This window comes from Colletotrichum phormii (genome assembly GCF_030913505.1).
Source record: "Colletotrichum phormii strain CBS 102054 chromosome Unknown BDP81scaffold_38, whole genome shotgun sequence".
Lineage (NCBI taxonomy): Eukaryota > Fungi > Ascomycota > Sordariomycetes > Glomerellales > Glomerellaceae > Colletotrichum > Colletotrichum phormii.
In genome coordinates this window covers 260,224-287,293 of record NW_026851480.1, presented here as the reverse complement: position 1 = coordinate 287,293, position 27,070 = coordinate 260,224, and the positions used below count along the sequence as shown (strand labels likewise).

General features: G+C 50.4%; 9 protein-coding genes and 1 non-coding gene across 10 annotated transcripts; 5 read left to right on the top strand and 5 right to left on the bottom strand.

Annotated features, from left to right (window-relative positions):
- Positions 1 to 413: 413 nt before the first annotated feature.
- Positions 414 to 1,328, top strand: BDP81DRAFT_335082 (oxidoreductase; the record flags this gene model as incomplete). Its single annotated transcript, XM_060585818.1, has 3 exons — positions 414 to 1,038; positions 1,095 to 1,183; positions 1,245 to 1,328. 3 exons carry the CDS (start codon positions 414 to 416, stop codon positions 1,326 to 1,328), a joined length of 798 nt encoding a protein of 265 aa, XP_060438209.1.
- Positions 1,329 to 1,402: 74 nt separating this feature from the next.
- Positions 1,403 to 3,311, bottom strand: BDP81DRAFT_334972 (sugar transporter; the record flags this gene model as incomplete). The annotated part of the gene is made up of 6 exons (XM_060585807.1): positions 1,403 to 1,611; positions 1,679 to 1,809; positions 1,860 to 2,253; positions 2,325 to 2,812; positions 2,887 to 3,148; positions 3,197 to 3,311. 6 exons carry the CDS (start codon positions 3,309 to 3,311, stop codon positions 1,403 to 1,405), a joined length of 1,599 nt encoding a protein of 532 aa, XP_060438208.1.
- A 1,616-nt stretch (positions 3,312 to 4,927) lies between these two features.
- On the top strand, positions 4,928 to 6,854 carry BDP81DRAFT_508567 (uncharacterized protein; the record flags this gene model as incomplete). The annotated part of the gene is made up of 6 exons (XM_060595703.1): positions 4,928 to 4,988; positions 5,031 to 5,134; positions 5,199 to 5,214; positions 5,405 to 5,653; positions 5,948 to 6,679; positions 6,775 to 6,854. The coding sequence occupies 6 exons, from the start codon at positions 4,928 to 4,930 to the stop codon at positions 6,852 to 6,854; spliced, it is 1,242 nt and encodes a 413-aa protein (XP_060438207.1).
- Positions 6,855 to 7,429: 575 nt separating this feature from the next.
- Positions 7,430 to 8,166, bottom strand: BDP81DRAFT_411565 (uncharacterized protein; the record flags this gene model as incomplete). The annotated part of the gene is made up of 2 exons (XM_060589165.1): positions 7,854 to 8,166; positions 7,430 to 7,746 (listed from the first exon to the last, which is right to left on the bottom strand). Exons 1-2 carry the CDS (start codon positions 8,086 to 8,088, stop codon positions 7,430 to 7,432), a joined length of 552 nt encoding a protein of 183 aa, XP_060438206.1. The 5' UTR covers positions 8,089 to 8,166.
- A 1,817-nt stretch (positions 8,167 to 9,983) lies between these two features.
- BDP81DRAFT_442081 (adenylosuccinate synthetase) lies at positions 9,984 to 12,514 on the top strand. The gene is made up of 9 exons (XM_060591648.1): positions 9,984 to 10,200; positions 10,511 to 10,540; positions 10,604 to 10,640; positions 10,692 to 10,704; positions 10,766 to 10,807; positions 10,873 to 11,303; positions 11,360 to 11,456; positions 11,506 to 11,567; positions 11,621 to 12,514. Exons 1-9 carry the CDS (start codon positions 9,989 to 9,991, stop codon positions 12,152 to 12,154), a joined length of 1,458 nt encoding a protein of 485 aa, XP_060438205.1. The 5' UTR covers positions 9,984 to 9,988; the 3' UTR covers positions 12,155 to 12,514.
- Positions 12,515 to 12,830: 316 nt separating this feature from the next.
- BDP81DRAFT_t370 lies at positions 12,831 to 12,913 on the top strand. The gene has a single exon. It is a non-coding gene; the product is annotated as a tRNA-Arg (tRNA).
- A 330-nt stretch (positions 12,914 to 13,243) lies between these two features.
- BDP81DRAFT_400547 (glycosyl hydrolase) lies at positions 13,244 to 14,957 on the bottom strand (the record flags this gene model as incomplete). Its single annotated transcript, XM_060588705.1, has 2 exons — positions 13,244 to 14,730; positions 14,792 to 14,957. The coding sequence occupies 2 exons, from the start codon at positions 14,955 to 14,957 to the stop codon at positions 13,244 to 13,246; spliced, it is 1,653 nt and encodes a 550-aa protein (XP_060438204.1).
- A 3,218-nt stretch (positions 14,958 to 18,175) lies between these two features.
- On the bottom strand, positions 18,176 to 19,916 carry BDP81DRAFT_476574 (carboxypeptidase; the record flags this gene model as incomplete). The annotated part of the gene is made up of 2 exons (XM_060594777.1): positions 18,176 to 19,629; positions 19,685 to 19,916. 2 exons carry the CDS (start codon positions 19,914 to 19,916, stop codon positions 18,221 to 18,223), a joined length of 1,641 nt encoding a protein of 546 aa, XP_060438203.1. The 3' UTR covers positions 18,176 to 18,220.
- Positions 19,917 to 21,711: 1,795 nt separating this feature from the next.
- BDP81DRAFT_455605 (kinase-like domain-containing protein) lies at positions 21,712 to 24,822 on the top strand (the record flags this gene model as incomplete). The annotated part of the gene is made up of 5 exons (XM_060593078.1): positions 21,712 to 23,402; positions 23,479 to 23,740; positions 23,803 to 24,023; positions 24,095 to 24,326; positions 24,382 to 24,822. The coding sequence occupies 5 exons, from the start codon at positions 21,712 to 21,714 to the stop codon at positions 24,820 to 24,822; spliced, it is 2,847 nt and encodes a 948-aa protein (XP_060438202.1).
- Positions 24,823 to 24,860: 38 nt separating this feature from the next.
- On the bottom strand, positions 24,861 to 26,453 carry BDP81DRAFT_335112 (uncharacterized protein; the record flags this gene model as incomplete). Its single annotated transcript, XM_060585822.1, has 5 exons — positions 24,861 to 25,121; positions 25,185 to 25,613; positions 25,675 to 25,964; positions 26,032 to 26,207; positions 26,266 to 26,453. 5 exons carry the CDS (start codon positions 26,451 to 26,453, stop codon positions 24,861 to 24,863), a joined length of 1,344 nt encoding a protein of 447 aa, XP_060438201.1.
- Between the last annotated feature and the right edge of the window lie 617 nt (positions 26,454 to 27,070).

The following is a 27,070-nucleotide window of genomic DNA, read 5'->3' as shown; positions in this document are numbered from 1 at the left end:
CTTTCTTGACACAGTTCATGAAATCAGGAAGTTGATTGGGACGAATGTATGCCTCCCAGTTGAGATTCGATCATTCAGAGTAGAATAATGCTGAAAATGACAGATGGTACGCAACAGTTACTTGAACCGAGAAGAGGAACAAGACGAAGTCCGAATAACAAATGGCTGCACGGCTTAGTTGCCTCCAAGTAAGTGTGCAGGTATCTAGTCTTTGAGGATCCTCGCCCTATCCCCCTGCGTGATTACTTCAGCTGTCTTGGCGTAGTTCTCCGACCCCTCAATTACCCCTCCTAGGCGAATGTCCGATGAACTCGCATTTGTCGCTCCCTGCCTGAGTATCAACTGACTATTGATTCTTAAGTACGGTACTTGAACTCATTCTTTGAACGCGTCTCAATCATACACCATCCACCATGCCGCTGTACAAGCCACCCAATCCGAGCGCTCCTGCTCTCTCGCAGTTCTCGCTGAAGGGCAAGGTTGCCGCCGTCACTGGCGGCGCCCGAGGCATCGGCCTCGAGATCGTCCGGGGCCTAGCCGAAGCCGGCGCCGAAGTAGCTCTCATCTACGCCACCAGCAAAGATGCCGCTGAAATCGCCAGTCAGATTGCCAAGGACACGGGTGTGAGCATTCGCGCTTACCAGAGCGACGTTCGGTCCCGAACCTCAATCGCCGCCACGGTTGACCAGATTGTTCAAGACTTTGGGCATCTTGATGTGATGGTTGCCAACTCTGGCGTCTGCGCTGATATTCCCAGCCTCGAGTATACCGAGGAGACATGGAAAGACAACAATAGCGTCAATCTTGATGGTGTCATGTGGACGGCGCAGGCTGCCGGGAAGGTCTTCAAACAACAGGGGCGTGGCAATCTAATTGTTACTGCGTCAGTCAGTGCGACACTGGTCAACATTCCCCAGAGACAGGCTGCATACAACTCTTCGAAGGCTGCCGCTGTACACCTAGCAAAGAGTCTCGCGGTTGAATGGGTTGATTTTGCAAGAGTTAATTGCGTGTCTCCGGGCTTTATTGAAACGGAGAGTAAGTAGATGGCTTGTCATCGGATTAATCTCGATCAATCACTGACTAGAAGCTAGTGTTGTATGTTCAACCGAAAGAGCGCTTCGATAAGTGGATGGAGATGATTCCCGGGAAGCGAATGGCCGAGACATCTGAACTCAAAGGCGTAAGACGCAAATCGTGGCAATTGCATATTTATACGGATCGTTGCTAACTGCTAGATATAGGTTTACGTTTTCTTGGCAAGCGATGCATGCTGCTACATGACCGGCGCTGACATTATCGTTGATGGAGGATATACCCTGACATAGGAACTTAGATGGTAGCTTGATGAATCAGTCCTTGAATACTAGACCTCATTGTTCCGTTAAAGACCTCGCTGATCTCAGATAGCTTGGTGCTTTTCTTCAGAGAGAACTGCACTCTCGCTAGTCTCAGTGGCCTCGTTTCCATGAGCAACGCGCTGAACATGTGCTTCTTGTCTATCAACGTATTTCTTGGGTCTTTTGCTGGCAATCGCGTCCTTGTCGCCAATGACAATGAGAGGTGGGTCGTTGCGATAGTACTCATCGAGGTCTTCGAGTGTTCGGTTCGCTAGAATGAGTGTTAGATGGATTTTCACCGGAGCACCTTGATAATTGGATTGAGCATCGTCTCTCACCTGTTTCGGGATAGAAGAGGTAGATGACAGGCAAGAACGCAGCGTTCAAGACTGTGAACACGATCCAGAACTTCCATCCCAGGTCTTGGATTACAATTGGCGTGATTTGAACGATGACATAGTTCGTCATCCTGGATAATGTCAGTTGATTCGGAATTGAACGACCGAGGACTCGCCGTACCAGTTGGTAGCCGTGGCGACTGCTGCACCCTTTGTTCGCATGGCAATCGAGTTGATCTCAGTTGGGTAAAGCCAGGGAACGCCCAGCATACCCAAGCCGAAGGCCATAAAGTAGAGAAAGAAAAAGACAATGGATCCCTCTGAAGCTCTCCGGTTTCCTCCCGGCCCGCCGTATCTGAGAAGAATCGTGATCACGAGGAATGCTAAGCCTTGACCGGCAGTGGATAGAAGCATCAGTCCTCGTCGTCCCCATCTCTCGACCAGTGTCACGGAGAAACATGAGAAGATCAAATAGGTCAATGAGTTTACAGCGGTCAGGAGACGCGCCAGCTCGTTTGAAAGGCCTACTGCAGAGATCAAAACGGCCGGCATGTAGTAACTCATGATGTTGATGCCTGCAAGCAAAGAGATGTCAAAACCACTTTACACATGGAAACATCCTGTTTAGAACAGGGATCCATCTTACCTTCAAATTGCTGCATGAATTGCGTGCCAGCCCCTAAGATGATTCTGCGCAGCGGTTTGGTCGCTCCAGGATCAGGTCGCAAAAGGTCTCTCCACCGGATATGATGTTCTATTTCGTAGTCGATACTGAATCGTATCTCTTCCTTCTGAGAAATAACAAACGCATCATGTTCTGATTTCGCCTCAAGGCAGGCGAGAATCTGCGTCGCTTCCTTCTCCCGCCCGTGTGACATTAGCCATCGGGGTGATTCTGGTAGCCATGGGACAGTGGCGAATAGGGCGATGATGAAGACGAATTGGAAAGCCAGGGGAAATCTCCATGCGACGGCACCGCCTGCGTATGATAAGCCAAAGTTGATCCAGTTGCAGAGAGAGAACCCGACGATATTCATCATCATCTCAAACATTACTAGCTTCCCGCGCCAGTGCGCGGGAGCTGTCTCGGTCTGCCAGATTGGGGCGGTGGCCGTGTTGACCCCGTTGCCGATTCTGTTGCATGGATATTAGAACGACATGGATCTTGTATCGATTCGTAAGGAGGACCATGATCAGCTAGTTCTTACCCTAGGACGATGCGCCCGACAAACATTTGTGCCAAACTATAAGATGATGCCATCAGGATGGCCCCGATGCTCATTATCGCGGTACCAATGAGGATGGACTTCGTTCGACCTAATGATTCCCCAATTGTGAAGGCCAGAATTGCACCAACAAAGCAGCCAATATCGTATATCGCTGTGATCGTGGATAGCATACGAGTTTTCTCCGGCCCGACAAGATCGTGAAGCTCGAGAAAGTCGTCAGTCACGATGACGCCGCTAAAGACTTTGCACTTGTCAGCATTTGACTAAGGTGGCAGTGGATTTGTGTTACCAGCTTGGTCATATCCAAACATGAGCATGTCTACACTGCATGCGAATGTAATCCAGTAAGTAAGCCATTTCCCCTTGAGCCCAAAGTAAGGCGGTTTATCTATAGCTGTGGTCATCTCTATTGCATGTGGAGAGATTATCGAGAAGGGTTGAGCTTTCACATGAGGTGTGTGCTAATGTAATCAGTTGTCAAGAGATTTTGTAAAGATATTCAGCTTTAGGACAATCTAATACAGATCGAAAGTTGCGAAGGTGAGACCGGGTATTAGAACAGATCCTCGGGTTACCTGACCCGGGGGAGCGGCTGACAAGGGTGTAAGATGTGGTCCGATTTCCTCCCCGTGGGGTTACGAGATCTGCGTCACTGGATGTCTGGAGCATCTGCCTGAATAAATGTTTGCGAATCCTTATTGGTGCCGGATAAATTGTTTAGGGGAGATCGGGGTAATCATTTCCTGGGCTGCAAATTTACTAAACGACGAGCAGGATGGTTCATTTCTTCGCAGCATATGCTAATCCCTCCCTTTCCACAATCTTTAAAGACGAGTCACTCCATCAGGGAGAATACTCAAGATGACAACGATGAAAGAGAAAATAATACTCGAGGGCATTCTAGGAGGCAGGGCCATAGAAAATAAGACGTAAGGCTGATGTGCGGCACGGTCAATGTGAACCACATTGAAATTCGAAATCGTTTACTGCCAAGGAGGAGGGGTACTTGATCTGCTGATCACCATGCAGCGCAAGGGTGCCGCAAAGCTCCGGCAAGAAAGAACAAAGACCCAAGCTGTTTCGGGTTCTCTCGGAGTTGTCAATGCCTGGCATTACTTCTGGGAACTTGTCAACAGCGCGCGGTTCAAAGTTCGATGATCAGAATATGAGGCGCCAATCATTGTAGCTCACGTGGTTAGTTCTGTGTTGCTACACTGCTGCATCACTGTGTTCATAGATGGGTGTCCGTTGATCTTGCACTATGAGCAGTCTTCTAGGCTCAGATGTTTCGAATGATACTGAGTGATCACTTTATTCGTGTACCCAGGTCGTGGAGAGCGCTCTAAGAGAGTGTCACTACATGTATTTTAGGGGAAAGTGTTGAGAATCTCTGTGCCCTACTTGATCTTAGAGACAGTTGAGGCTAATTGCAGAATAGTGGCTCTACTCACGTTGCTAGTGCAAGAATAGGTTTGAACCCTCAATTATCTCACAAGTGTATGGACAGGTCTGAGGTATCAAGCAGGCACGCCGCCATAGTAAGTCGATTACCATTCAACAAGGTGGTCAAGCAGTACACGTTTCATGACCAGGGCAGCGGAACAAACCTTCCTGGAAGATAGTTGATGAAGTAAGAATGTCAAAGTTCAAGGTGCAACTACCTACCTTGAGGTCACCAGGATTTTAAAATGGGCAGATCTCTATGCATCTGCTCAACTACGCCATCTAAGACCACCTATTTCCAAGTTGCATAACACATGAAGGTCCCAAAGTCAATTTCGAGTGAGCTTATGAGGCCGTAATCTTTTTCATCATAGCTGCCGAAGTTTTCTAACTTTGGTAACTCTCATAACTTAGGCTGTTGTCATGTATATAGTGACTCGCTCTCCTACCGGCCCATAACTTAAGGAGTGTTTACTTCTACTTCTCCCAGACATTTGTTGTTGTTCTATTTAACGCTATGGCGGCAAGGGCGCAGCCGCCCTTGCGGCAGACATACATCTACCTACTTTATCCTTATATGTCACGTTGGATGCTAAAGGGGTTCTCCCAGAGAAGCCGCAAAGCGAAGTCCGCTGCCCGTACGTATCTCATCTTGCCTTATATACTGCCCATCCATACAGATATAAAGCCCATACTTATCCTCTTCCGCCAATACCAGAGGCAAGCCCCTTCGAACCCCGAGGCCCTTCGGGAGCCGCACTATGGCGCTGTGCGGGCGGACTCTGTATGCTGTTAGCCCATGGCTCTTTATGTTATAAGTGGGCTGTATTTACGGGTGTCTGACATAGAAGGTGTCTTTCAAAGGTATGAAAGGTGCCAAAAGCGTGGCTCTACGTAACCTTCGACCAAAGCACTAGGAACCCGGGAGGTGTCCCTGGTCGTGGCGTTCAGCTTGCGATTACGCCCAACTGAAAAAAAGCTAACGCTCCTTCCTTTTCAATTGAAACTCATGTCTACCTTGCTTGGAAGGAGCGCTTAGCTATGAAAATCCAAGTCCGCCAGCGACCAGAAGTCTTCACCCCCCGAACCCTCCCTGCCCCGGCCACACCAAATTTGCAGCAATTACACGACATCTCCGTATCAAGCATGGGGCATGAACCGACTTCTAGCACTCTTCTACCCTTAAGTCCGGCAGCTGGCGAAGCATCAGATAAAGTCTCTTTCGCAGTGGACAAGAAACCTCCTTCGGCAAGAATCATCAGTCTACCAAACGAGATCCACGACTTGATAGCCTCGAATCTCTGTGAGCACTGCACAGGCCGCTTCCATGTCGCCAGTCCAGACCGACCCAGCCATACCAATAGCGCAGACCTTTTCAATCTCTGTCTCGTTGACACTCATTGGCGAGATATTGCGACTCCGTTCTACCATTTTTGCGTTCCTCGTCTAGGAGCGCCTTTGCTGGTGCACACTCTGTTCGAACGTCCAGATCTGGCCAAGCACATAAAAGCAATTTCGTTGAGAGAAGAGAAGAAATTTATGCCCATCGATTGGTTTTCCTTTACATAGTCTAGATAAAATAGGAGGAAATTTTCAGACCTCGCCTATTCTATCTGCTTTGATCTGACTTCGTCGGTAAACAGATCTCTGGAATGGTCCGACGAAGTTTGCCGCCTAGGGCCGGGCTCGTGGGCACGACTGTTACTCCTGCAAGCATCAAATTTGGAAGGGGTATTCATCTACACGCAATCATATCTACCAATTGCCCGTCAACTCAAGGAAAAATTGACCTTCTTGACAATTCGTCGTGATATGGGCATTCCCACGATGCTCATCTGCGAGAGATCACCCCACTTTCCTCAGTATGGTGGGGCTATTTATCGAGAGAGATTCGACAATTCGATCCTTTCTCCTGCTGATAGTATTTTCGACTTATATAACATCGCCTTCAGCTCCCTGTCGAGGCACTGCGGCGGCATTGAAGAGATTCAGCACGTTAAACACCTTCACACGGTTGATGACTACCTCGACAAGTGGCCTCTGTTCACGCTAGCGCTTGTCCTCAAACGACTACGCCTTGGGGTCAGCTGCCTTAAGTACTGGGAAGAAGACTGGCCATCTTATGCTATGCAAAATATTAATACCAAAGGGATTTGGAGAAATCTTGGCCGCTGTGAGTCGCTCGAAGTTTTGAGAATCGACTGTCCGAGTGAGCAGTTTCGACCACCGCTGGGACGCGACCTCACGAGAGAGCGCCAGACTGGCATCGTCGCTGCCGACCACCTTACGATGCCTGTCTCTTTCAGGCTGCCGGGACTGGTTCTTCATCGTAGGTCTTCAAAGGCTGATCGAACGTATCATGAGCGGAGATCTTCCTCACCTTCGTTCATTACATATCATCGACTGTTGGTATCCCTATCACAGGGTATTGGTTCGAACCGTATGGTCCTGGGGGTGACGAAGTATCAATATCTCTGTATTGGTTGATTCTGCGTAAGGAGTAGAAGGGAGATTTCAACCGGAGGTTGCGTGGACCGTCGAGGTGTAATTGTACCCTCTCGAGGTGGCCCCTGCTCTACCCTTACTCACGGTCGAATTGGGCTTCCAATCCGACATCGACAAAGTCAACGCGGTGGAACTGAGCTCCGAGGAGCTCGTAGTGACAACAAAGCTCGAGGAGTTGGGAGTGGAGCTCAAGTTTTATGAGCAAGACGTACGAAACAATGTGGATTTCGTAGGCGTAGAAGATGAAGGGTGGACATTGCATGACAATATTGGAGGGTCGCTTGAATTTTTGGTCGCGGCCAAGAGAGTATCAACACGAGGCTCCGAGCCCGGCGAGACCCAAGCATGATGTTTAAATATTACAGTAGACAAGAACAAAGTATGATTTTCCTAATACAGGAGATTGTCCCCCAATCATTCCGAGGAGATCACATCATCGCCAGATAGGAAGTGTGTCATTTACCAGGTGCCTCGCAGACTGATCTGTCGCAAAGCTGGCTCGGTTACAATCATTACTCGCTACCTCTTCTCCTGCATTACTCCATCGGCCACGCTTCTCCCAGAGCAGATTATTCTAGAAAGCAGCAAGACCCCCGAGGGCAAGCACGCCAAGGGCACCCATAGAAGCCAAGGAAGGAGCAGCACCAGCCTGGGAAGCAGTAGTAGCCGTGGTAGCTGTGCCGCTACCGCCAGCAGTCGGTGTGGCGGTAGTCGAGATGGAGGCAGTCGCGTTGGAAGCCGCAGTAGACGCAGAAGCGGCAGCAGATGATAGAGAGGCAATGGCGGAAGAGACGACGGCGGAGGCGGAAGCAGAGGCAGAATCGACGGGAGGGGCGGAAGCGCCGCCTGTGACCTCGCGGCAGAACTTGCCAGCGGCGGGGAGGAGCTGACCTGTTTTTGAGGGGATGTGTTAGTCAAGGTGTCGAGATTCTCGCGTGGATGAGTGAAGACGTGATGTAGATGGGAGAGTTGCAAAGACTAGAGTCAAGTCGACGTACCAATAGCAACGTCAGAGCCGCAGGCTTGGAGGACGCAGTTGACGCCGACGGTGTAGATGCTGCGGTAGTTGTCCGCCTCACAGATGCAGGCAGAGTCGTCGATGCTGCTACATTTTGTGCCGTCCTTTACGGCCTTGGTGAGGCACTCGATGGAGCACTTTGGGACGACGTCGGTGAACTTTTGTTGGGCTGCAGCGAGGCCGGCAGTGGCGAGGGGGACGTAGGAGTATTTCATCTTGAAGGCTGTGGTCAAGGAACTTTTGGTGTATCAAACAATGCGAGAGGCAGAATTTTTTGTGATATGAACCAGTTCACAGGCAAGAATTAGACGATTTAAAACGCGCTGAAAAAGAACAAGACGCCAAGTAAGTCTAGCTCATGGCGGAGGTACAGGCAAATTATATATGTATAAGCACGTTAAGGACCTTCCAAGTCCATGCATGTAGTGCCTCGAAGGGCTGGCCATGTTCCTGGGGAATATGAGAGTCGGGCTTCTGCATGTGGCGTCCGCACGCGAGGCAAATAGACCCTCCCTCACTCCATCACCAACGTTATTAGAATAGGGCGTTCGTGTTAAGTGATCCGATGGTGCATTCAAAGCCAGGGTCGATTAGATGGTCCGGCCAACTCGACAAAGGGTGTACAGCTAGGCATTGTAGCCATGCCATATGAGGATGCTCAGTTAGAGCTCTCTCGCTACATTCGGGTCGTGTCCAGGGTCTTTTTGACGGCGAGGTGGAGAGGGGGACGCTAGCTTCGCCGTTGATGAGAGTGTTAATTGGTTGGTGGGAGTGAAGAGATTGATAAAGGTTGGAGGGGAAGCATGGGGTAGGGGAGGAAGAAAGTTATCTGATCCATCAGATAAGATTGGATGGCGTCGGCGTTCTCGGTAGGCCTAGTGGGCGAGTTTTCAGCCGTGGCTCTGGTGTGCTCCAGTTACATCAAGCTAGTCCCAGTTCTTCATGGGTTCTCCTGCCCTTGCTCGGTAAATGTTCCGATGAGTGAGCGCTTTTCCATCTTGTTGGTCATATTGATGATGTTGGTCCATGGTAGTAGGTATGGAACTTTTGCCCAGCCCGAGGATGAGTCCGGAAGGGCATGTGAAGGGCCCTCAGTGTGGTCTCTTGGGCGTGTTCTTGCTCACTCCAACATGACGCAAACTGTTTGTAGGTTGAAGTTACTCTGGTTCATGAGCTGTTAATTTGGCCAAGACTAAATCAGTGCCTGATTATCGTCTCGCCCTCAGTATTGGACGACTTCTATCGTGCTTTACGTCGATGAATTGATGGGGTGGTCTTCAAGCAGCTCGAAGTTTTGGCAACTGGGGAAAATACGGCTACTTCGGCCTTCGGCGACGAACATGCCAGTAAAGCGGAGAGTCGGCAGGGGTAACGATGTGCACCGGGTTCATGAGCTTGATGCGACGAGGTCCAGTAGGCTCGGCCGATTTGCTCTGATTCGGACGATAGCACGTGGATGAATGGAAGTGCAAGGTGTAGCGGAAAGGCACGAACTTGGACCTCGTTTGGGTGGAAAACGAACCCTCGGCCTTCAACTCCTGTGTTGTTTGAGTTGGTGAGAATTTTATCATCGATAATTGTCCCACTTGGCCTAGCAAAGACCCTTGAATCGTCTATCATGAATCATTCTGAATGATTCCTTTCTTAACGAGCAACTTTACTAGCTAGTTACTTAGATTCAGCAAGCAAAAGATGTGTAAAGAGGAATTTCGGTGCGAAGAACCTGGTCATCCTCGGCGACGGCTTGAAATGTGGCTTGACCAGACGCCGTGGCTGAATGTGGCTCAGAATCATGTGGCTCACCATGCTGTGGCTGGCAGGACTCCAGCCACATGACGGAGTATCGTCCGGTGTTGCCTGATTCTTCATCTCCGGACGATTCCGTCCCGTCGAGCCGGCGATTGGTGTGGCATTGCCGCGGTACGTACTCTCCGACTTCCGACAAGCGGCCGATAACGCAATCGTTTGCAGCACACAATAGGTAGCAATTGACCAAATGGAAGGCACATTGCGCGAAGAGTCACTCGCAACTGCAGCGGCAGGAGTCTGCAAGTGGATCCAGCGTCACGTTGGCCCGCAGACCTGGAACCCCGCCAAAGCAAAACCTGCCCCTCCATGGCCAATTTTCAAACCCCGCGTCTTCCCCTTCTGACTGTTTTTGTGAAGTTATCGCAGACCGACGTTGCGATCGCAGCAACCCATACTTTGGACAATTCGCTAAACAAGTTGCTTGTTGCTATACACACATTCTCTCTCTCTCTCGCACCATTTCAATCCATACCGGACGCCATGGCTACGATTGATATCGTTCTCGGCGCCCAGTGGGGGTAAGCTGTCAACATTCTCGCGGCCCAAAATTGCTCTATCTTTTGCTCTACACACCCATACGCCTTCTCACCATCTCCCACTTCTCTCTCTCTCTCCTTTGTCTATCCTGAGCCATTGCGCACTTATCACACCTGTCAATCTCCGGCCAGCAGAGCAATCTATGACAGAAAGGAACCTCCAGGGTGTACACGTATCAGTCGTGTATGCGTATGCTCTCGATGGATCGCGACATAACGACAAACATTCATCTCTGCTGTGCCATTGACGACCTTTCGCAGAAACATGGACTAACATATCGCGCACCAATAGTGACGAGGGCAAGGGAAAGCTGGTCGATGTGTAAGCCATCCCCCATGCCCTCAACTTCGCCGTCGGGTTCCTCTTCTGACCTTCACGATGTAGCCTTGGACAAGACGCGCAGATTTGCGCCAGAGCTCAGGTTGGGGTTTTTGTACCTTTTGGATAATCAATGGCATGCTGATGGCCCTAGGGCGGACACAATGGTAGGAGTCACTCCAACTCCTGAACCCATCGCGACGTAGTTTCTAACCCGACCACCAACAGCTGGTCACACTGTCATCGTCGATGGCGTCAGCTACGACTTCCGTAAGCCTTCATCTCATCGCAAAGCTCCTCTTAACCCCCGTCATGCTGACGACTATTCTCGACAGACCTTCTCCCCTCTGGTCTCCTGCACCAAAAGTGCATCAGTCTCATCGGATCCGGCGCCGTCGTCCACGTTCCGACCTTCTTCAAGGAGATGGCCGACCTCGAGGCCAAGGGCCTGAAGAACATCCGCGACCGCCTCCTGGTGTCCGACCGCTGTCACATCATCACCGACTGCCACATCCAGGTGGATGGATTGGAGGAGCAGGAGCTGGGTGGCAACAGCATCGGCACCACCAAGCGTGGTATCGGCCCGACCTACAGTACCATGGCCGCCCGCAACGGTATCACCATCAGCGAGATGTTCGACGAGGAGCTCTTTGAGCACAAGCTTCGCCAGCTCGCTCAGGGCTTCAAGAAGCGCTTCGGTGATCTTCTCGTCTACGATGTTGAGGACGAGATCAAGCGCTTCAAGCAGTACAGGGAGGACCTTCGCGTAGGTTTCTTTTGCAATGACAAGATGTAGTGCTGGTGACTAACACGCCTTGGCAGACGTTTGTTGTCGATGCCGTTCCCATCATTGCCGACGCCCAGAAGAACGGCAACAAGATCCTCGTCGAGGGTGCCCAGGCTGTCATGCTTGACTTGAGTACGTGAACAGGATGGGAGATTTATGTACGCATTGCTGATCTTGACAGACTTCGGTACTTACCCCTACGTCACATCATCAAACACTGGCCTCGGCGGTGTCTTCACTGGTGTAAGTTGAGATGATCCCCAAATCAACGGACTCATGCCCTGACACATCACTAGCTCGGTCTCAACCCTAGAAAGATCAACAACGTCGTCGGTGTCGTCAAGTCCTACACCACCCGCGTCGGTGGCGGTGGTTTCCCCACGGAACTCCTCAACGAGACGGGTGAGAAGCTCCAAAAGATTGGCCACGAAATCGGCGTCTCCACCGGTCGCTCTCGCCGCTGCGGCTGGCTCGACCTGGTTGTTATCAAGTACTCGAACGACCTGAACCACTACACCGCTCTCAACGTCACCAAGCTCGACATCCTCGATACCTTCCCCACCATCAAGGTCGCTGTCGGCTACAAGAACAAGCACACTGGCGAGGACTTCGCCTCCTTCCCTGCTAACATCAGGGCCCTTGACGACGCCGAGGTCGTGTACGAGGAGCTCGAGGGCTGGAACACGCCCACGACGGGCGCCAAGACGTACTACGACCTGCCCAAGCAGGCTCGCGCGTACGTTGAGTTCATTGAGAAGTTTGTCGGTGTCAAGGTCGTCTGGATCGGCACTGGCCCCAAGAGAGAGGACCTCATCTTCCGTGGATACTAGATGCAGGTTTCTATGTGCTTTAGGCGGAAAATGAACCCAAAGGAGGGGTTTACATCACAAAAAGATGAGACATTGAGTCTCCATGGAATTATCGATAGAACTTCGATTTGCACCTGAAAACAATAGATCGCACACAAGACCACAATCTTCGAGACTTGCTCGTACACTACAAAGCTTCTGTTATTTTTCCAGTCTCCAATGCCGATTTCTAGCAGGCGGATCCAAAGACTCAACAGTGCAATTCGTTTCACCCAAGCAAGACAAGAAGTCAATTGGAACGGTGACCACATTGTGTCTGCACTCAACCACACTTTGATCAAATTCCAATGTCATCATCACAACCCCACCCCTAAACCTGACAAACTACCAGCGGGGCCGAGGAAATTCGGAACCCCAATCCCAAATACCCTGCCGACATCGGGAGGGGCTGAGGCATTTAACCCGCCCCTCGGCCCCCCTCCAAAATTCCGCCGAATAAAGCAGCTAGCAAATTTTTTCACATTGACTCCAAATTGGGAGGTCGTCATTGGCCGTGCGCGAAAACATCACAGACCCCCCATCTGCCCGTCACAGCAAGCTCAAGCTGTCAACCACCCGCCGACTCTGCAACGCAACTTGAATCGCAACGCCGGCCTTCTCGGACACAGACGAGCATCTGAGATGTTCTGAATCGTCTGGCCGGTTGGCCCAATGGCAAGGCGTCTGACTACGATACACCGTGGAATCAGGAGATTGTGGGTTCGACCCCCATGCTGGTCAAAATCTTTTGCTGGATGACCTTTTGGTTGTTTTGTGGACGTGGGAAGTGCTCTAGACTCTGGTTTGCACGTTGCCTTGTCATAGTTGACTCCTTTTCTATCAGTTCTGATCGAATCTATGGCCTGCCTTGCCCCCTTTCCATTTTCCCTTTCCATTTTCCCTTTCCATTTTCCAGATCTAAGCTCTTTCATATCTGTCAACACTTTCCACCCCGCTATAGCCCATCTCCGTGTAAGTCACGGAGATAGTTATTTTGGTTGGTCCTAGGCTACGGCAACCGGCTTAGGGCAGTTCTCTCGATGGCTTAATATCGACTACAGATTCAAATCATCATCTCTTCGTCGTCTCCTCGTCTACTAAAAAATTACAAAAAGTAATCGGTACATTTTCCGTCTCCTCGAATGAAGTCTGGGCAAAGATTCCCAAGATAGGACCGGTGAAGTCCCGAGCATCAAGATCTTTGACTGCAACAGTCCCCAGCTCTTCCCATGTGTAGCCAACAAGGTCAGAACTCTGCACTCCGGACACATCAACATCCTCTTCATGCGGTACAGCATAGAACTTCCACTCAGTCTCTGAGGCTTGGATCTTGAAGCTTATCTTCCGTGTCTCGTTCCCTAGTAGAAGGGATTTTGGGAAGACGTTATTAAGGCCAGTCGCAGAATTGAAGGCGTGACAGACGACAGCTTTAGCATCGGAGTCGTATGCGATCGAGACGTGGCGGACGCTGTCTCTGTATATTACCAAACCTGCTTGAAGCCCCTTCGCTGATTTCACATCGTCGTTCAGCTCAAGGCAGGCAATGGCCCAGCCAGTCAGAGACCTTTGCCTTCTGCTGAGAAAGGTGCAGGTTCCAGTAGGACTTGAAAATCCCGACCGGCTCGGCAAGAGTGTGACCTGGCGTTCATCATCCTCCGAGGGCCGATACTTGGAAACGTCGGGATCTTTAATGAAGACGTTCGGGACGCCAACGGGCGGATTTCGGGCCGCTGAATCAGCCGACGACAGCGAAGCCTCCGCAAACTCCCTTTCAAAATCCATCTTGGGCTGAAGTATCTGCGGCCACCCTCCCTGAGGCCACTCAACAGGCGTAAGAAAGCTCTCACGCCCCATAGCAGCGCACCCATCACCATCCCTCCTGACGCCGAGCACCGCAGCCCACCACGCCCCCCTCTCATCCTGGAAGAGCTCGCCGTGACCGATGTTCTGAGTGGACTCGTCCTTGCCATCGGCAGTCATGATCGGGTTCCCCCCAAAACTCTCATATGGTCCCCAGATATCTTTGGACCTGGCGATGGAGAGCATGTGTTGCTCAAAGGTCCCGCCTTCGGCGACGAGGAGGTAGTACCACCCATCAACTTTATACACGTGCGGTCCTTCTGTGTCGTACCTCGCGTACCCACCCCAAATCTCTCGTTGCTCACAGAGTTGCTTCCCGGTATGGACGTCGATTTCAACCTGTTTGATCGTGCAACTCGGCTGCTTTGAGCGGTCCATGACGAAGCAGCCCTGGAAGTATACACGATCGTCGTCATCGAAGAACAGACTCGGGTCAATGCCGTGGAAGTCCACGGTGACAGGGTCGCTCCACTCGCCGCTCCAGATGTCAGAGCTGTGAATGATGAAATTTTCTAGGTCCGAGGATCCATTTGAGGAGCCGCAGTTGGTGCAGACGATGTAGAATCTCCCGCGATGGTGACGGATTGTGGCGGCAAAGAGGCCGCCTGTTGCGATCATTGTGTGGCCTGTGTCCAGGGTGAAGGAGTTTGTGCCTGCGTTGGCGAGGGTGAGTTGCTCGGGGCGGTTGATTGCGTTTCCTGACGCAGCAAGTTAGCCATAGTACCTTAGTTCTCCTAATGTGGGCAACTGATCTCGTACCGGTATGATCCCAGTTCTGCAAGTCACGAGAAGCGTAGATGGGCAGGCCGGGAAAGATATGAAATGATGAGGTGACGAGGAAGAAGGTTCCGTCGACCATAACGACCGAGGGGTTCGGAGCAAAGCCCGGGATGATGGGGTTTCGAAACTTTTGCTTGTTAAACATCTCGAATGACTTAGAAACCTGAAAGGGGTTGGGGGTTCTCTGGACTCTTCATGATCAATTCTCGTGGGTTGCCCGTCACTTATAAGCTCACCGAGCAGAACGGGGCATTCTATCCGTCCCCCCGCACCGGAACCCGGAGCTCGTGCCGATAAGTCATGACCCACTTGGGCAATTCGCCGCGGAGAATTGGTGTGCAATCCTCCGACTGACAGCGGCCCCGCAAGTGCAATCAAGTCAATTTTGACCCCCATAATTGCTGTTGATGAGATTTTTCTTGGTGTTTTTGATTAGTTGGCTAACTTGCAAGTTATTCAATCAATCGCCATATAAAAACACGTGATCTACAATTACCTAAGCGGGAGATATATGAAGCTATTCACGATAGGCCCAGTAGTCCAAAGCCGTTGTTCTGCAGCATAACCCCCCTCTTGAGCCAGTTTTTCGACAGCTGGAGAATCTCTATAGTCTCTGGCTTCATACTCATCCGTTGCGACGTGAGGGTTAACTTAGCAGTACTGAAAGTCCTCTCGCAGTCGGCCGCCATCGCTGGGACGGCGAGGATGTCGATCGCGAGCCGAGAGAGGGTCGGGAAAGTATCCGAATGGTCCAGCCACCACCGTAAGGGCTCGGAGGTCTCCTCCGGAGGTTGACGGAGGTAGAGATCGAGCTCATCCATCCGGGGTGGGGTCTGCCGGCGCCGGCTATTAACTCACTGCCGGAAGTGACTGTCGTCATCATCTCGAGCCCCGGGGTCAACGGCAAGGCCTCCGCGCTGCCCTCTGTGGCCGGAGATACTCTCTTCCGGGCCGTTCTGCCGATACCACTTATCATAGTACTCTGTGAGGGATTTCTGAGCCTTGTCGACCCATCCCTCTTGGTGGTCGTCACTCCATACATCTCGTAAGTATGAGATCCCATATGACGGATGGAGAATGATTGCACCAGAGAACAGTGGTGACTCCCCTAACTTGTCATAGTAGTAAAAGAGCTTTTGCCACGACTGCTCAATACTACTACGGAGGAAGGATTGCCACTTCTCGTCGAGAGAGTCGAATCGTGAGGCGGCTCGTGAGGCTGGAGATGCCCAGTCTTCACGCACGTGATCTGGGAGGGCCTGGTGGTTATACCGACGACGACGGGGCCTTCCGGATCGGGTTTGAGATGGCTGCGAGTCCTCAAAAGGATCGTCAACTAGAGGAGAAATCGTGGAGTTGTAGTAGGTCTTCCAGTCGACGAGATGCGAAAGGAGGTACTCTAAACCCATAGTGACCTCCCACAGTCGACCATGCCCATCCTTAACCCCCCAGCCCTCACACCTCTTCGTCTGGCGATAAGAAGGCTCCAGGATCATTTCCATCTCGGCAAGAACCTTCCAGTCGTCGGAAGACAGTAGATCCGCTTCCGGTATATGCTGTTTGACGTCGTCGTCGTCGTTATTCGATAGTATAAAAGCCTGGATCTCATTCTTCTTGATGGCTCTCTCGATCATGAGATACGTACTGTTCCAGCGAGTGTCGTTATTAGTCGCGTTGTCGGAAATGTTACTCCGATCCGGTTCCGGATCTTATATCGACTGACGACGTTAAGGAGGGTCTCCGAGAGGGTAATACCGCTATGATCTCCATGGTGTTGAGAGAAGCCTAGGAGGCGTGACCGTAACGTGCCGTTGGCATCGATGAAGTGACACGTGACGCCCATAAAGGCGTAAATATTGGGCGACGACCATAGATCGAATGACAGGTGTATTTTCGATACCGCTAGGTGGAGCTCCGTCGTCACGAGACCCTCTCCGCGCCGGCAGAAGTCTTGGTGACGGTCCCGAATAGACGTATAACCCCATGGGACCTCGTTGGCGACCTCGTTACTATGGTACCGTAAGATCTGTTGGAGGAAGTTGTTCTCAAAGTGGGTAAAAGGGAGGTCGGCGGAGACAATGGAGGCAACGCAGAGATCCCTTAGAGTCGTGATCTTAGCCTTGGGAATATTACTGTTGTTGAGGCGCACCCTCTTATATGGAGGAGGGGTCGATGGGTCTGATGAGGAGGGTTGGGTGTCAGCGTCAGAATCCTCATCTGAGAGGGTTGAGATCTTGCAGATGCGATGGGCACTTCAGCCTCGTTAGAGTAGACTTTATATGAGCAGGAAGCTTAGGATAACATACCGAACTAAGTGCTCTTGCGCAGCAGTAGTGGCAGCAGCGCCAAATACCCTAGGGGACCCCTTTAAGTCGCATCGTCGGCAACTCCAAAAGGAGGGCCCAGCCTGGCCCTGAATAACCTCAACAAGGAAGTCGCCATGATCTCGAATCCAGCTGGATCGACCCCGGCCTTTCAGCCGAGCTCATTGCTGCTCGAGGATGTACCTCTTACTGCCCACGACGATGTGATATAGGTCGTTAATCGTGGGATTCGGAGGGATACGGACAGTGAGGGCCATCTCGATCTGCGTAGAGATCCGCAGGCGCGGGGCGCCTAGGACCGCATACGCGTTGGCGGAGGAGGAGGAGGCAACAGCAACAGTAGACATCGTGAAGCTCAGTAAGGTAATAGGGGTAAATGATGAGGGTGATGTGTGATAATACAAATCTTTTCCAAATAACGTCCGATCATAACGTTAAATAAACCGTTCGAATCACTATGATCTTATCTACCTGTCATAAACCTTTCAGGAAGATCCGCCTTCGTCTGGTATGGTGAGGGTAGTCTGAATAACCTCCATAACATATGTGATGGCGAGGTTGGCAATATTGGCATGTTTCAGTGGCTGGGCATGCCCAAATAAATGGGGCAGGGGCTGATCTACAGCCTCCTATTGGCCAGTATATAAGACATCAAGTTATTCAACAATTCTATGGGGTGTCGACTTACTCGATTGGGAAGTGGTGATGGCATCCCTTTGCTTGTTGGACTCGAATACTCTGTTGATTAACTTGCACTTGCGGGGGCGCTGCCGACTGATGCAGCTCTTTAGAAGCGTCTACTTCTCGAGCTTCTATGAGTTACCTTAGTCTTTCCGGCACATTGTTTTCTAGGAAAAGGGCTGTGTCGTCTTGTCCTAGGATAACAGATCGACAGCTACCACCTCACTTCTAGCCAGCGCAGCGATCCACGAGGGAGATCTCGCTAACGTGCGGTCTGGAGACTCTTGAATGACTGACCATTGAGAAAAGAGAAGTCAATCTGAAAGACATGAGTGTAGAAAGTTATTCATTACAATTAGCTTGTCTAACTAAGGTACGTGAGACACACCTCTCATCTCGTCGCCTATGCCATGACACGGTAGACCTGATACTCATCCCCAACGCTCACCGGCAGAACATTAAAGGTCGCATAAGAGTCGATCCCTTCAGGTTCAAGCGTCACAAACGCATGCGCCGCATTCTTCTGCCTAGTACTGACCCAGAACCCCCCAGCCGGGATCCGAACCTCCTTGACGACAGTCTCAGTCGTCACAGTCGTGCGAGCAATCCCTTCATACTTTGAACGCGCCACTTCGGCACTCGTGATTTTGAACGCTTCCACCTCGCCTTGGAAGTCAGACTGCAACGTCTGGACTTCCACGCCAGTGACGCGCAGGCGCTCAGCAACATCAGCCCACGCGCGCGAAAAGACGTAGGCCTCTGGTCTCGAACGAGTCAGGTTCGCTACCACAGGTGTGGTGTTGAGGAATTGGACGGGGATGTCAACTAGTTCTCCCGTTGTCGCTTCGATGAATTGCCAGGTGATGTTGGTCGGACGAGCAGACTCCGTCACGATGATGTCGTCGGTGCTGGCGATGAACTTGGCGCGCGCGTTTTCTACTGTTGAGTAGATTTCTTCAGCCCTATCAGCTGCCGTCTGGACAATCGTCTCGACCATGGTCAAGCCTGTTGCGACACGGCGCTGCCAGTGTTGGTCTGCTAGCCCGATGCCCCGCGTCTCTGTGAGAAACATGATGGCCTGTGTCAAGGCGACGGCACTGTCTCCGATCTTGGCGTCGCCGGTAGTCTCTTCCAGAACGAGGTCGTCTGTGCCTGAGGGACCGACGATATAGGGACCCCATCGAAGACCCCGTCTTTCCATGGCTGCGGCAATGTTGTTCGCGAAGACGGCTTCAGAGATGTTCCGGATATCGGGATGGATATTGGCGTTCTTCATGGCGGAGAACTGACCATCCTGCGCATCTACCCACTGCTCGTTGGCACCAAAGGGCGTAGTAGGACTATACTCGTGACAGTCGACACCGACATGAGGCGCAAAGCTCACCATCAGCTGCTTGATATCCCGAGTCTGCTGGCGCGCAAGCTTCGTGTGGTCGCGGTTGGGATCGAAGCTGGTCGCAAAGTACCGCTGAAAGTACGCTACGCCGTCCGGATTATATCTCGGGAACATTATAATGTCGACCTTCTCGAGGATCGAGGCTGCCCAGGTGGCATTGGCGTCGAACCTGCCAAGGAGGGCGAGCAGGGCTTGGTCGCCGGCTGGTTCATTGCCATGGACGCCGCCCTGCATCCAGATGCTAACCTTTGCGGGCGCGCTGGCGTTGCCGTAGATGTTCTGGCTGGTTCCTGTCGGAAAGCCTTTCGAGGTTGAAAGGTAGACGTAGGGGATTGAGCGGCCTTCTTCAGACTGGAAGTCTGTGTTCTGATAGGTCATCCACTCGTTGCGCGCGGCGAGGGTCTGGAGGAAGTAGTCTGCGAACTGTTAGTTACTGGAATTGAACACCAGATCGAGCTCATCCCCGCTCACCCAGAGTTGCCTGGTCTGTTGGGCCGCTGGTGCCACTGGCAAAGGTAGTCGGAACACTGTCCGGGCTGGCGAAGGCGGGCGAGCGCAGTTCTACATCCTCAACCTCTGGGAAGTTCGCAGCTACTACCTCGCTATCCGGGATCACCTCAACCTGGTTACTAGCATAGGTGAGTTGGGCAGCAGCGAGGCTTGCGCGTAGTAGGCCGATAGCCACAATCTCTTGAACGCGCATCGTTAGGCTAATTGTCACGGAGTAAGCTCCGGGGTTCCAACAGCGTTCTGAGGGTGGAATACGCAAGACAATCGGGAGCGACGGCGGGCAGCACAGAGTGCAAGCATGCCTGCTATTCTATTTATCCTCGTCGGGGCATTTTGGCCTCCAGCCGACACCGATAGTGTCGCCAAGGCCTCATTTACCCTACCCCAGTGCCCGCCAATACCAGAGACGTCATGATGTTTCCTCTGGCGGTACGATGATCACGGTACTTGTCCTCAAACTATGCAGGAATAGGAATGTGTTTATCTTGAGTGTGGAGGAGGCCCCTCAAAGTGTGGGGTGGAAAAGTCTTGGAACGACTTCCGGGGCTTCCAGCGATGTCGCTCGCCAAGAAGTGTTATCTTGCCAAGACCTTAAGGCCCAGGCCGGCGGGCCAGAGAACAATTGAGCAATCGGACTTCATATTCTTTAGCCTCTTGACTCATTGATTAATTTAGTAGGCTACTAGATTTCAGTCACTTCACCGACGAAGTCTTAGTGTCTGACTCTCAACTTGCAAGCTGGCAACACTACAAACGATGTTGATGTTGTGACGCTGGCGTTGACTTCAGTGCTATATTGCAACAGACTAAATCTTACTGGGCCAAGAACTCTTGCGCTGGTAAATTGTAATGCGATTGTAGTAAATCGGTACTCTCTAGTCAATAACTATGAAGAAACATCACAGAAAACAAAACGTCCTTTGGTACTGGCCTGACATTGAGATGAAAAATGGTTCCCTGAAGGGTTACTAAATTTGATAGATGAGACAACAAAAGAGAAATAAAAGGCGGGCTGGCAACAGAGATCAACACATATCATCTTTTGTGTCGACGATTGCACGTGGACAGAATTAATAGATGTAATCAACATTGTTAAATATTGACGTAGCCTTCAAAGTCAAACAGCCTTCAACAAGGCTTTAAAATAAGTACACAACAAAAAGGGGTATGCCCTAATGAAGGGTTGTTCTCTCTCTCTCTCTCTCTTTCCTTCTCTCTCTGACATCCACTCACATGACAGAAGCGAAGCTCCGGTTGTTGGTAAACGTTTCAGCTTCACAAAGACATTTTCCTCACGTGAGGTAGTCTATCGTAAAGTGAGGTAAGTAGTAATACAGGGATGCTCAAATACGCTCTTAAAGGCGGGCACTATTTACTTTTGTCTGCAATTGACGGCGTGGCTTTTGCGATGAGTTTGATGTTAGCAAGAGGCTGAGCATACAAAAATGCAAGATTCCACATACTTCAACTCAACAAGCGAGACATTCAGTCTTCCAAGACATCTCGAGTGCAGTTGCGTCCATGGAACAACGATAGTTGGTTGGCCCAGAAACGCAATACTTAACTTGCACTGTATATTTGGCTTGGGAATTGACGAATCATAACGAGGTGGCGGCTCATGTCGCCTCCCTTATCAGACAGTCCATTTCAGGCAAGTGGTCTCATCTGACAACGCCAAGTTCCCAATGTTTGCCTGCCTGTGCCGCCAACTGTGCCTTGTAGGACAGGATGGATGGCTGTCACCTGCCCACGAGCCGTCATTCAATAAGTGAATGTTTAGCTTGGCTGCCTTTGCTGACCAGCGAACCTCCCTTACCTCGTTCTTTTAACGTTCTTCAACCTCGGAGCCTTGCTTGTTCCCCTCTTCAATCTCGCAGTCTGGTCGCATATTGTTCGCCTACCATGCCATGATCGCCCCATCGCTCCCCTCCTGTCGAATCCTTTGAATTTGGATCTTCAAAACTGAGACATGGTAGAGGGAGGTGGAAATGTCAAGTTACGATGCGTTCCGTCGCGATATTCGCAACCAACTACGCGCGAAGTTGATGAGAGGTGACAGCACCAATCAACGATTTGCCATCACCGGAACCTCAAAAGAAGTCCTCACCGCAACCCAGCTGGAATGCCTGTTCGACACCCTTCTCATTGGTCACATGGCCGAAAGGCCGAATTTCAGGATCGATAAACATGACTTCTCCAAGCTAGTGCAACATAGAGAACTTCACGACTTCCTCGCAGTTTTGTTGTTTGCGAGGTGTCCTGTTGAAGCCGCGCGGGCTTTCACCTTGAACCTCGTCTATGGCAACATTTGGACAGAAATTATGAGTAGTGAATCCGGCATGCTCAAGGAGCCTCCTCGGCGAAGCCTCTTACCGACGGACCGAGATTTTCTCAACCGAATTTTCGACGCCGACGCAGATACAGTGGACATGTTCTACGACACTCAAGCGTGCTTCTCTACCGTCGTCATACGCTGCGGAAAGGAAGAAACCGGCACCGTTGTAGAGGTTCTTGAAAGATGCCGACTTCCATACATTCGAGAGAAGCCTCTAGGGTCCGGATCATACGGAGATGTTTACGAAGTTGAAGTTGCTAAAGGCCATTTCGTCACCGATGGAGATGCAAATTCTCAACCGAAAGTACTGGCGCGCAAGGACTACAAAATCAGATCTGCAGACGACTTCAGAGAGGAGGCGAAAACAATGAACCTCATCCTCCAAAGCACATCAAAGCATGATAACATTCTGAAAAGCATTGGTACCCTTGAGATTAGAACCGATCCGTTGAGATTCAGCCTTTTCATGGAACTAGCGATCGACAACTTGGATAACTACTTGATGATTGGGGATCCCTCGCCAAAATTGGACGTCGAGGATAGAATACGGTTCCTTAGGTCTGCATTGGGCCTTGCGAACGGGCTCCGTTTTCTCCATACGCAGATGATGACACCCGACGGGCAGGAGATGGTATGTTACCATATGGATCTGAAACCCAGCAACGTCCTCATTTTCAAAGACACACGCCAAGGAAGTCACGAAAAAGATCGAATTTGGAAAGTGAGCGACTTTGGTATGTCCAGGGTCAAAATGCCTCATAACCAAACCCTGCCACACGTCGCTGAAGGAGAGTTCGATTTCAATAGGATGTTCAACAAACAAGCCCAATCCAATACGGTATCCAGGACTCAAGGACGTGTCGGTATCAGTACGTATCTTCCTAGCGAGGCTCTCTCGCCGGAAAGAAGCATGAATCAGAAGAGCGACGTTTGGTCACTTGGATGCATAATCAGTGTTCTTTTCACATATCTCGAAGACGGCGCAGACGGGATACAGCAGTACCAAAAATCTCGGCGCAAGGAGAACGGGAATACAGAAGAGTTTTTCAAGAGAGGCTATTTGGGGTACAAGATCAATCCAGCAGTAAGACAATGTCATAGCAAGCTTATCGACAAAGCCAGCTCCCGCAACTCGCTGGAAAAGGGTCCGATGAGCTTCATGCTTGATTTCCTGGAGAAAAGGGTGCTTCAACCGGATCAGAAGGATCGATGCGATGCCAAAATGGTAGCAGACCACTTGAGGCAAACGGTTGAGAAGTACAAGGGAACAGCGGTTCCAAAAGAATCAGCTGATGAGCCCAAATCGAAGCGGCGCGTGCTAGACAGGTTCACGTTGCTGCCAGAGTGAGTCTCTGACACAAGTCGAACAACTCATCTGTTTCACCGCTAATTTAGGAAGGAGATTAAAAAGGACGAAAAGTCAAGATGGCGTTGAGCAATGGAAATTGGAAATTGCAGCGCCTGCTAGCCTCAAGGGCTGCAACACATCCCCTGATGGCTCCATCATCTACTGGAGCGACTCCTGCCTCTTTCTTCTCACTTCAGCCTCTAATGAAAATGTGAGAAAGAACTTTCTTAGGCCGATTGGAAGATACAGGCTCGAAGACGGCAATGGCTTTTGGAAGGCTGCCATGATATCGAGACGCTATCTAGTCGCGACTACAACAGGTAGTGACTCTAAGGTCAGTCATTCTCGTGATACGAACTTGATTCTATGTCATTTTAGCTCATTCGTGTTATTTAGTGTTTCATCTTCCGGCTGCAGGGCGGCCACGCTGAGACTCCCAGTTTAGAGGAGGCCCCTAGTATCATTAGTCTTTCGAACCCGGTACACAAGCTCGTCCTTTTAGAGGACCGGAACATACATATAGTCTTCTGGATGTCAGAAGATAAAGATGATGATACTCGGAGCGTCTTGGTCAGAGCTCGTGTCAGCCAACCATCGCTATTGAGCACAGAGACGAGGTTAGCCACCCGTTCATTCAACTTACGATCATTACAAACTTGAGAGTGAAGATTAGTAACGCTTCTCATAGTTTTGTACCTCAAAACGACGCTGCGTTTCTAACAGATGAGAAGAGATTTTCTCTCAAATGGCCTGTTTCTGATATCGTTCATTTATGCATGAAGACGTCATCGGAAGGGCACATTGTTGTCCGCCCAAAAGACCAAAGTCATATGGTATCAATCAAGCGTATTTCACTCACTGAACTAGGGACCGAAACTATCGGTCAGATTAGATTCGAGAGCTTTACATTCACGCCAGAGGTCAGCTATCATTGACCGATTGATTCTACGATGCAAGTGCTGACAACATAGACAGGGGCCCAGTGGGAACACTTCTAGCCTTTTCACAACAATCGCCCACTTCCACAAGAAATTGGGGGTAATTGTTATTGCCCACGAGAAACAAATGTTTGAGATCGGCTTCTCTGCGGATGGTGTCAGCGCTAGGGAGCCCAAATTGAACATCATCGATAAATATCGACTTCTTAAAATTGTTGTCGACGAAACAGATGAGACGTTTATTGCTTTAGGTCGACAGTCTGCAGACCACAGAGTATCGTTGCTACGTATTACGCGGACTGGTCTACATGGCCAACCTTCTGTCCATAAGATAGTAGAACTTGGTGGTCTGTCAGATTCTGACGAAGCCATGCTGGCACTAGCTGAAGGGGAAGATATGGGGAAGAAGGTTGTGCTTGTTACAGCTCTAGTTTCTCTCGACAGGAGCGCTGTATATAAGGTTCTGTTGCCACGGTAATTTGTGTTCACAAGAGGTCCTATAACGAGAACTCAGCATCATACACTTGCATGCACCTTCTCCCCGTGTACAGCTTTTCTTCGCCTGAAATACCAGACACAGTGCCTCCACCATACATGTATTCGCTTCGTCTTTCCAGAAATTCGTGCCATTACATCCCCACTAAGAAGCAAGCGATAGACCATGAATGTGATCGCTGTCAAAATGCCCGAGCAAAGGACGAAAATCCACACCATTGAACTGCCAACTATTCGACCCGTGTCCGTGTCTAGGTCGAAGAAGTTCATCCCGAAAAATGTCTATTCAGCTCATGTCAATGAGGTTCATGGCAAACTGGTAACCCCTTCAGTGATGTCACTTACGGCGATGAAAGAAGGCGGCAAGTATAGCAACGTGAGAGTAGTGATAAACACAGCCGACTTATTCAGCGACAGCATATTACTGTTTTGGGCTCTAGATTCTAGTTGTTCGCGGAACGATAGTGCATTTGCTAAAAGCTGTGCAGTTGTTCTGGAACGTTGATGAAGATACGTCGCCGTTCTGTGGTCGGCAGCGCACACGCGCCGACTATGCTGGAATCGACGCTTCGAAACCTGAATCTGTGTCTTGCAGTCTGTGCTCGTGTCTCTCATGTCAGCACATATTGCAATCAGGCATTCAAGAACGTCCTGAGACGCGGTGAGAATAATTGAAGTCTGTAGGAATCGATTCTCAAGATCCGCGAGGTCGGTCAGATGGCTGTATTGTGAAACGGAGAGCTCTTCAATGAAGGTATGAGCCGCAGTGTCTGCCTGAACAAGGATCGATGTCAGAATTCTTGCCTGCAGCCCGAAGCCTCAGTCCTTGACTTACCATTGGCAGAAACTTGCGCTCTAGACTTGCATTATACATCCTCCAGTTTGGTAGGCAGGTCTCTTGGAACATTTTATGCAACCAAAATGAGTCGTTTTCAACGGTCTGACAGCAGTGGAGAAGGTCATGTTCTGCCTGCTTCTTCAATTTCGAATCAGGTGATGGGCTTAGGAGGACATAGGTGTTTTGGGATGTTTCTGCATCAAACTTGTGATAGATGCCTGTCTGTCGCAGTACCCAATCATTTCCCATCGGTTTTAACTCCGGGTATCGCATGGTGTACGCTAATTCTAGGACAAGTTAGTTCGACCCTTCTTCTAAGAGACCAGAGTTTAAGTATCTTGCCAGTCACTGAACCATTTGTACATTCTATCAAAGGGATGCAGAATGTCTCCTCGATTTCTCGAACTCGCCGATAAAAGCTGGTGGTCAAGTCATAGATCGAAGAACCCAACCCGCATACTTCAGTCAAAGACTCCAGCATCGAAGGTGTGATCTCTAGGGGGTCCCATGAGTGCGCCTGGCAAATCGATCTGTGGGTTCTTGTTAGTATCAAGGTTGCACGAAGGTTGGAAGATAGAGTGTGCGAACATGTACCGGTCTCTGAAAGCTTCGCTCCCCGGGTTACTGAAGTACTCTTTGATTTCTTTCGTGTTTGAGTATCGCCTGTACGTCACTTCTGTATCAGTTTTTCCAGAACCCAACTTCGATCTCATCACATCTATGAGTATCACTGGTTCTGTGACCTCATCCACGTAGCACTGTGGAGCCAGAATCATCCTGAATAATGTGAACAAGTCAGGAAAGTGTTGCAATTGGGAAAGTAACGACTGAAGCCTTTGGGTCAGATTGAAAGATAAGACAGATATATTCGTTCACAACATGAAAGCTATGTGTCTGATACCAGAAGTCGGCTACTACCCCTCATTTGGCATCCTATCGGAAGGCTGAGCGTAGGGAGAATCTGCCTTGAGAGCCCACCGCCTCCATGCGAGTCTCCGCCTCAGACCTTCAACAGTTTCAGTCTTCCACTATCCATTTTCTAAATAAACATTAAGCCTAGCGTCTCCTGGTTATCTTACTACATGTAATGAAGGTTAGCTATTGCATTCCCACCTTTTCAGGATTGGCAGCGGTCTGGAAGTTTGGTACCTCAGCTCCCACTAACGTCAGGCTTTGGTCAGCAGTGCAGATATGTTCCAACGTATGGATGGCTTACGTCAGTAAGTTCTCTAGAGGCCATGTAACACCACTTATCGCCCCGATGCTTTGAACGTATAAATGTGAATAAGTGCGGTAAGCGAGTTTATAAAGGTAGCATACTTGTATTTGATAATCACTCTGCAGGGGGAATAGCTCTTCAAGGAGTCGCCTGAGGTCGTCTTGTTTTATGTAA

Bases quoted from the DNA above. Each gene is read 5' to 3' on its own strand.
- BDP81DRAFT_442081 (XM_060591648.1), top strand. From the start codon at position 9,989: ATGGCCAATTTTCAAACCCCGCGTCTTCCCCTTCTGACTGTTTTTGTG. The intron at 10,808-10,872 runs GTAAGCCTTCAT...TATTCTCGACAG, and splicing joins TGGCGTCAGCTACGACTTCC to ACCTTCTCCCCTCTGGTCTC. The intron at 11,304-11,359 runs GTAGGTTTCTTT...ACGCCTTGGCAG, and splicing joins AGTACAGGGAGGACCTTCGC to ACGTTTGTTGTCGATGCCGT.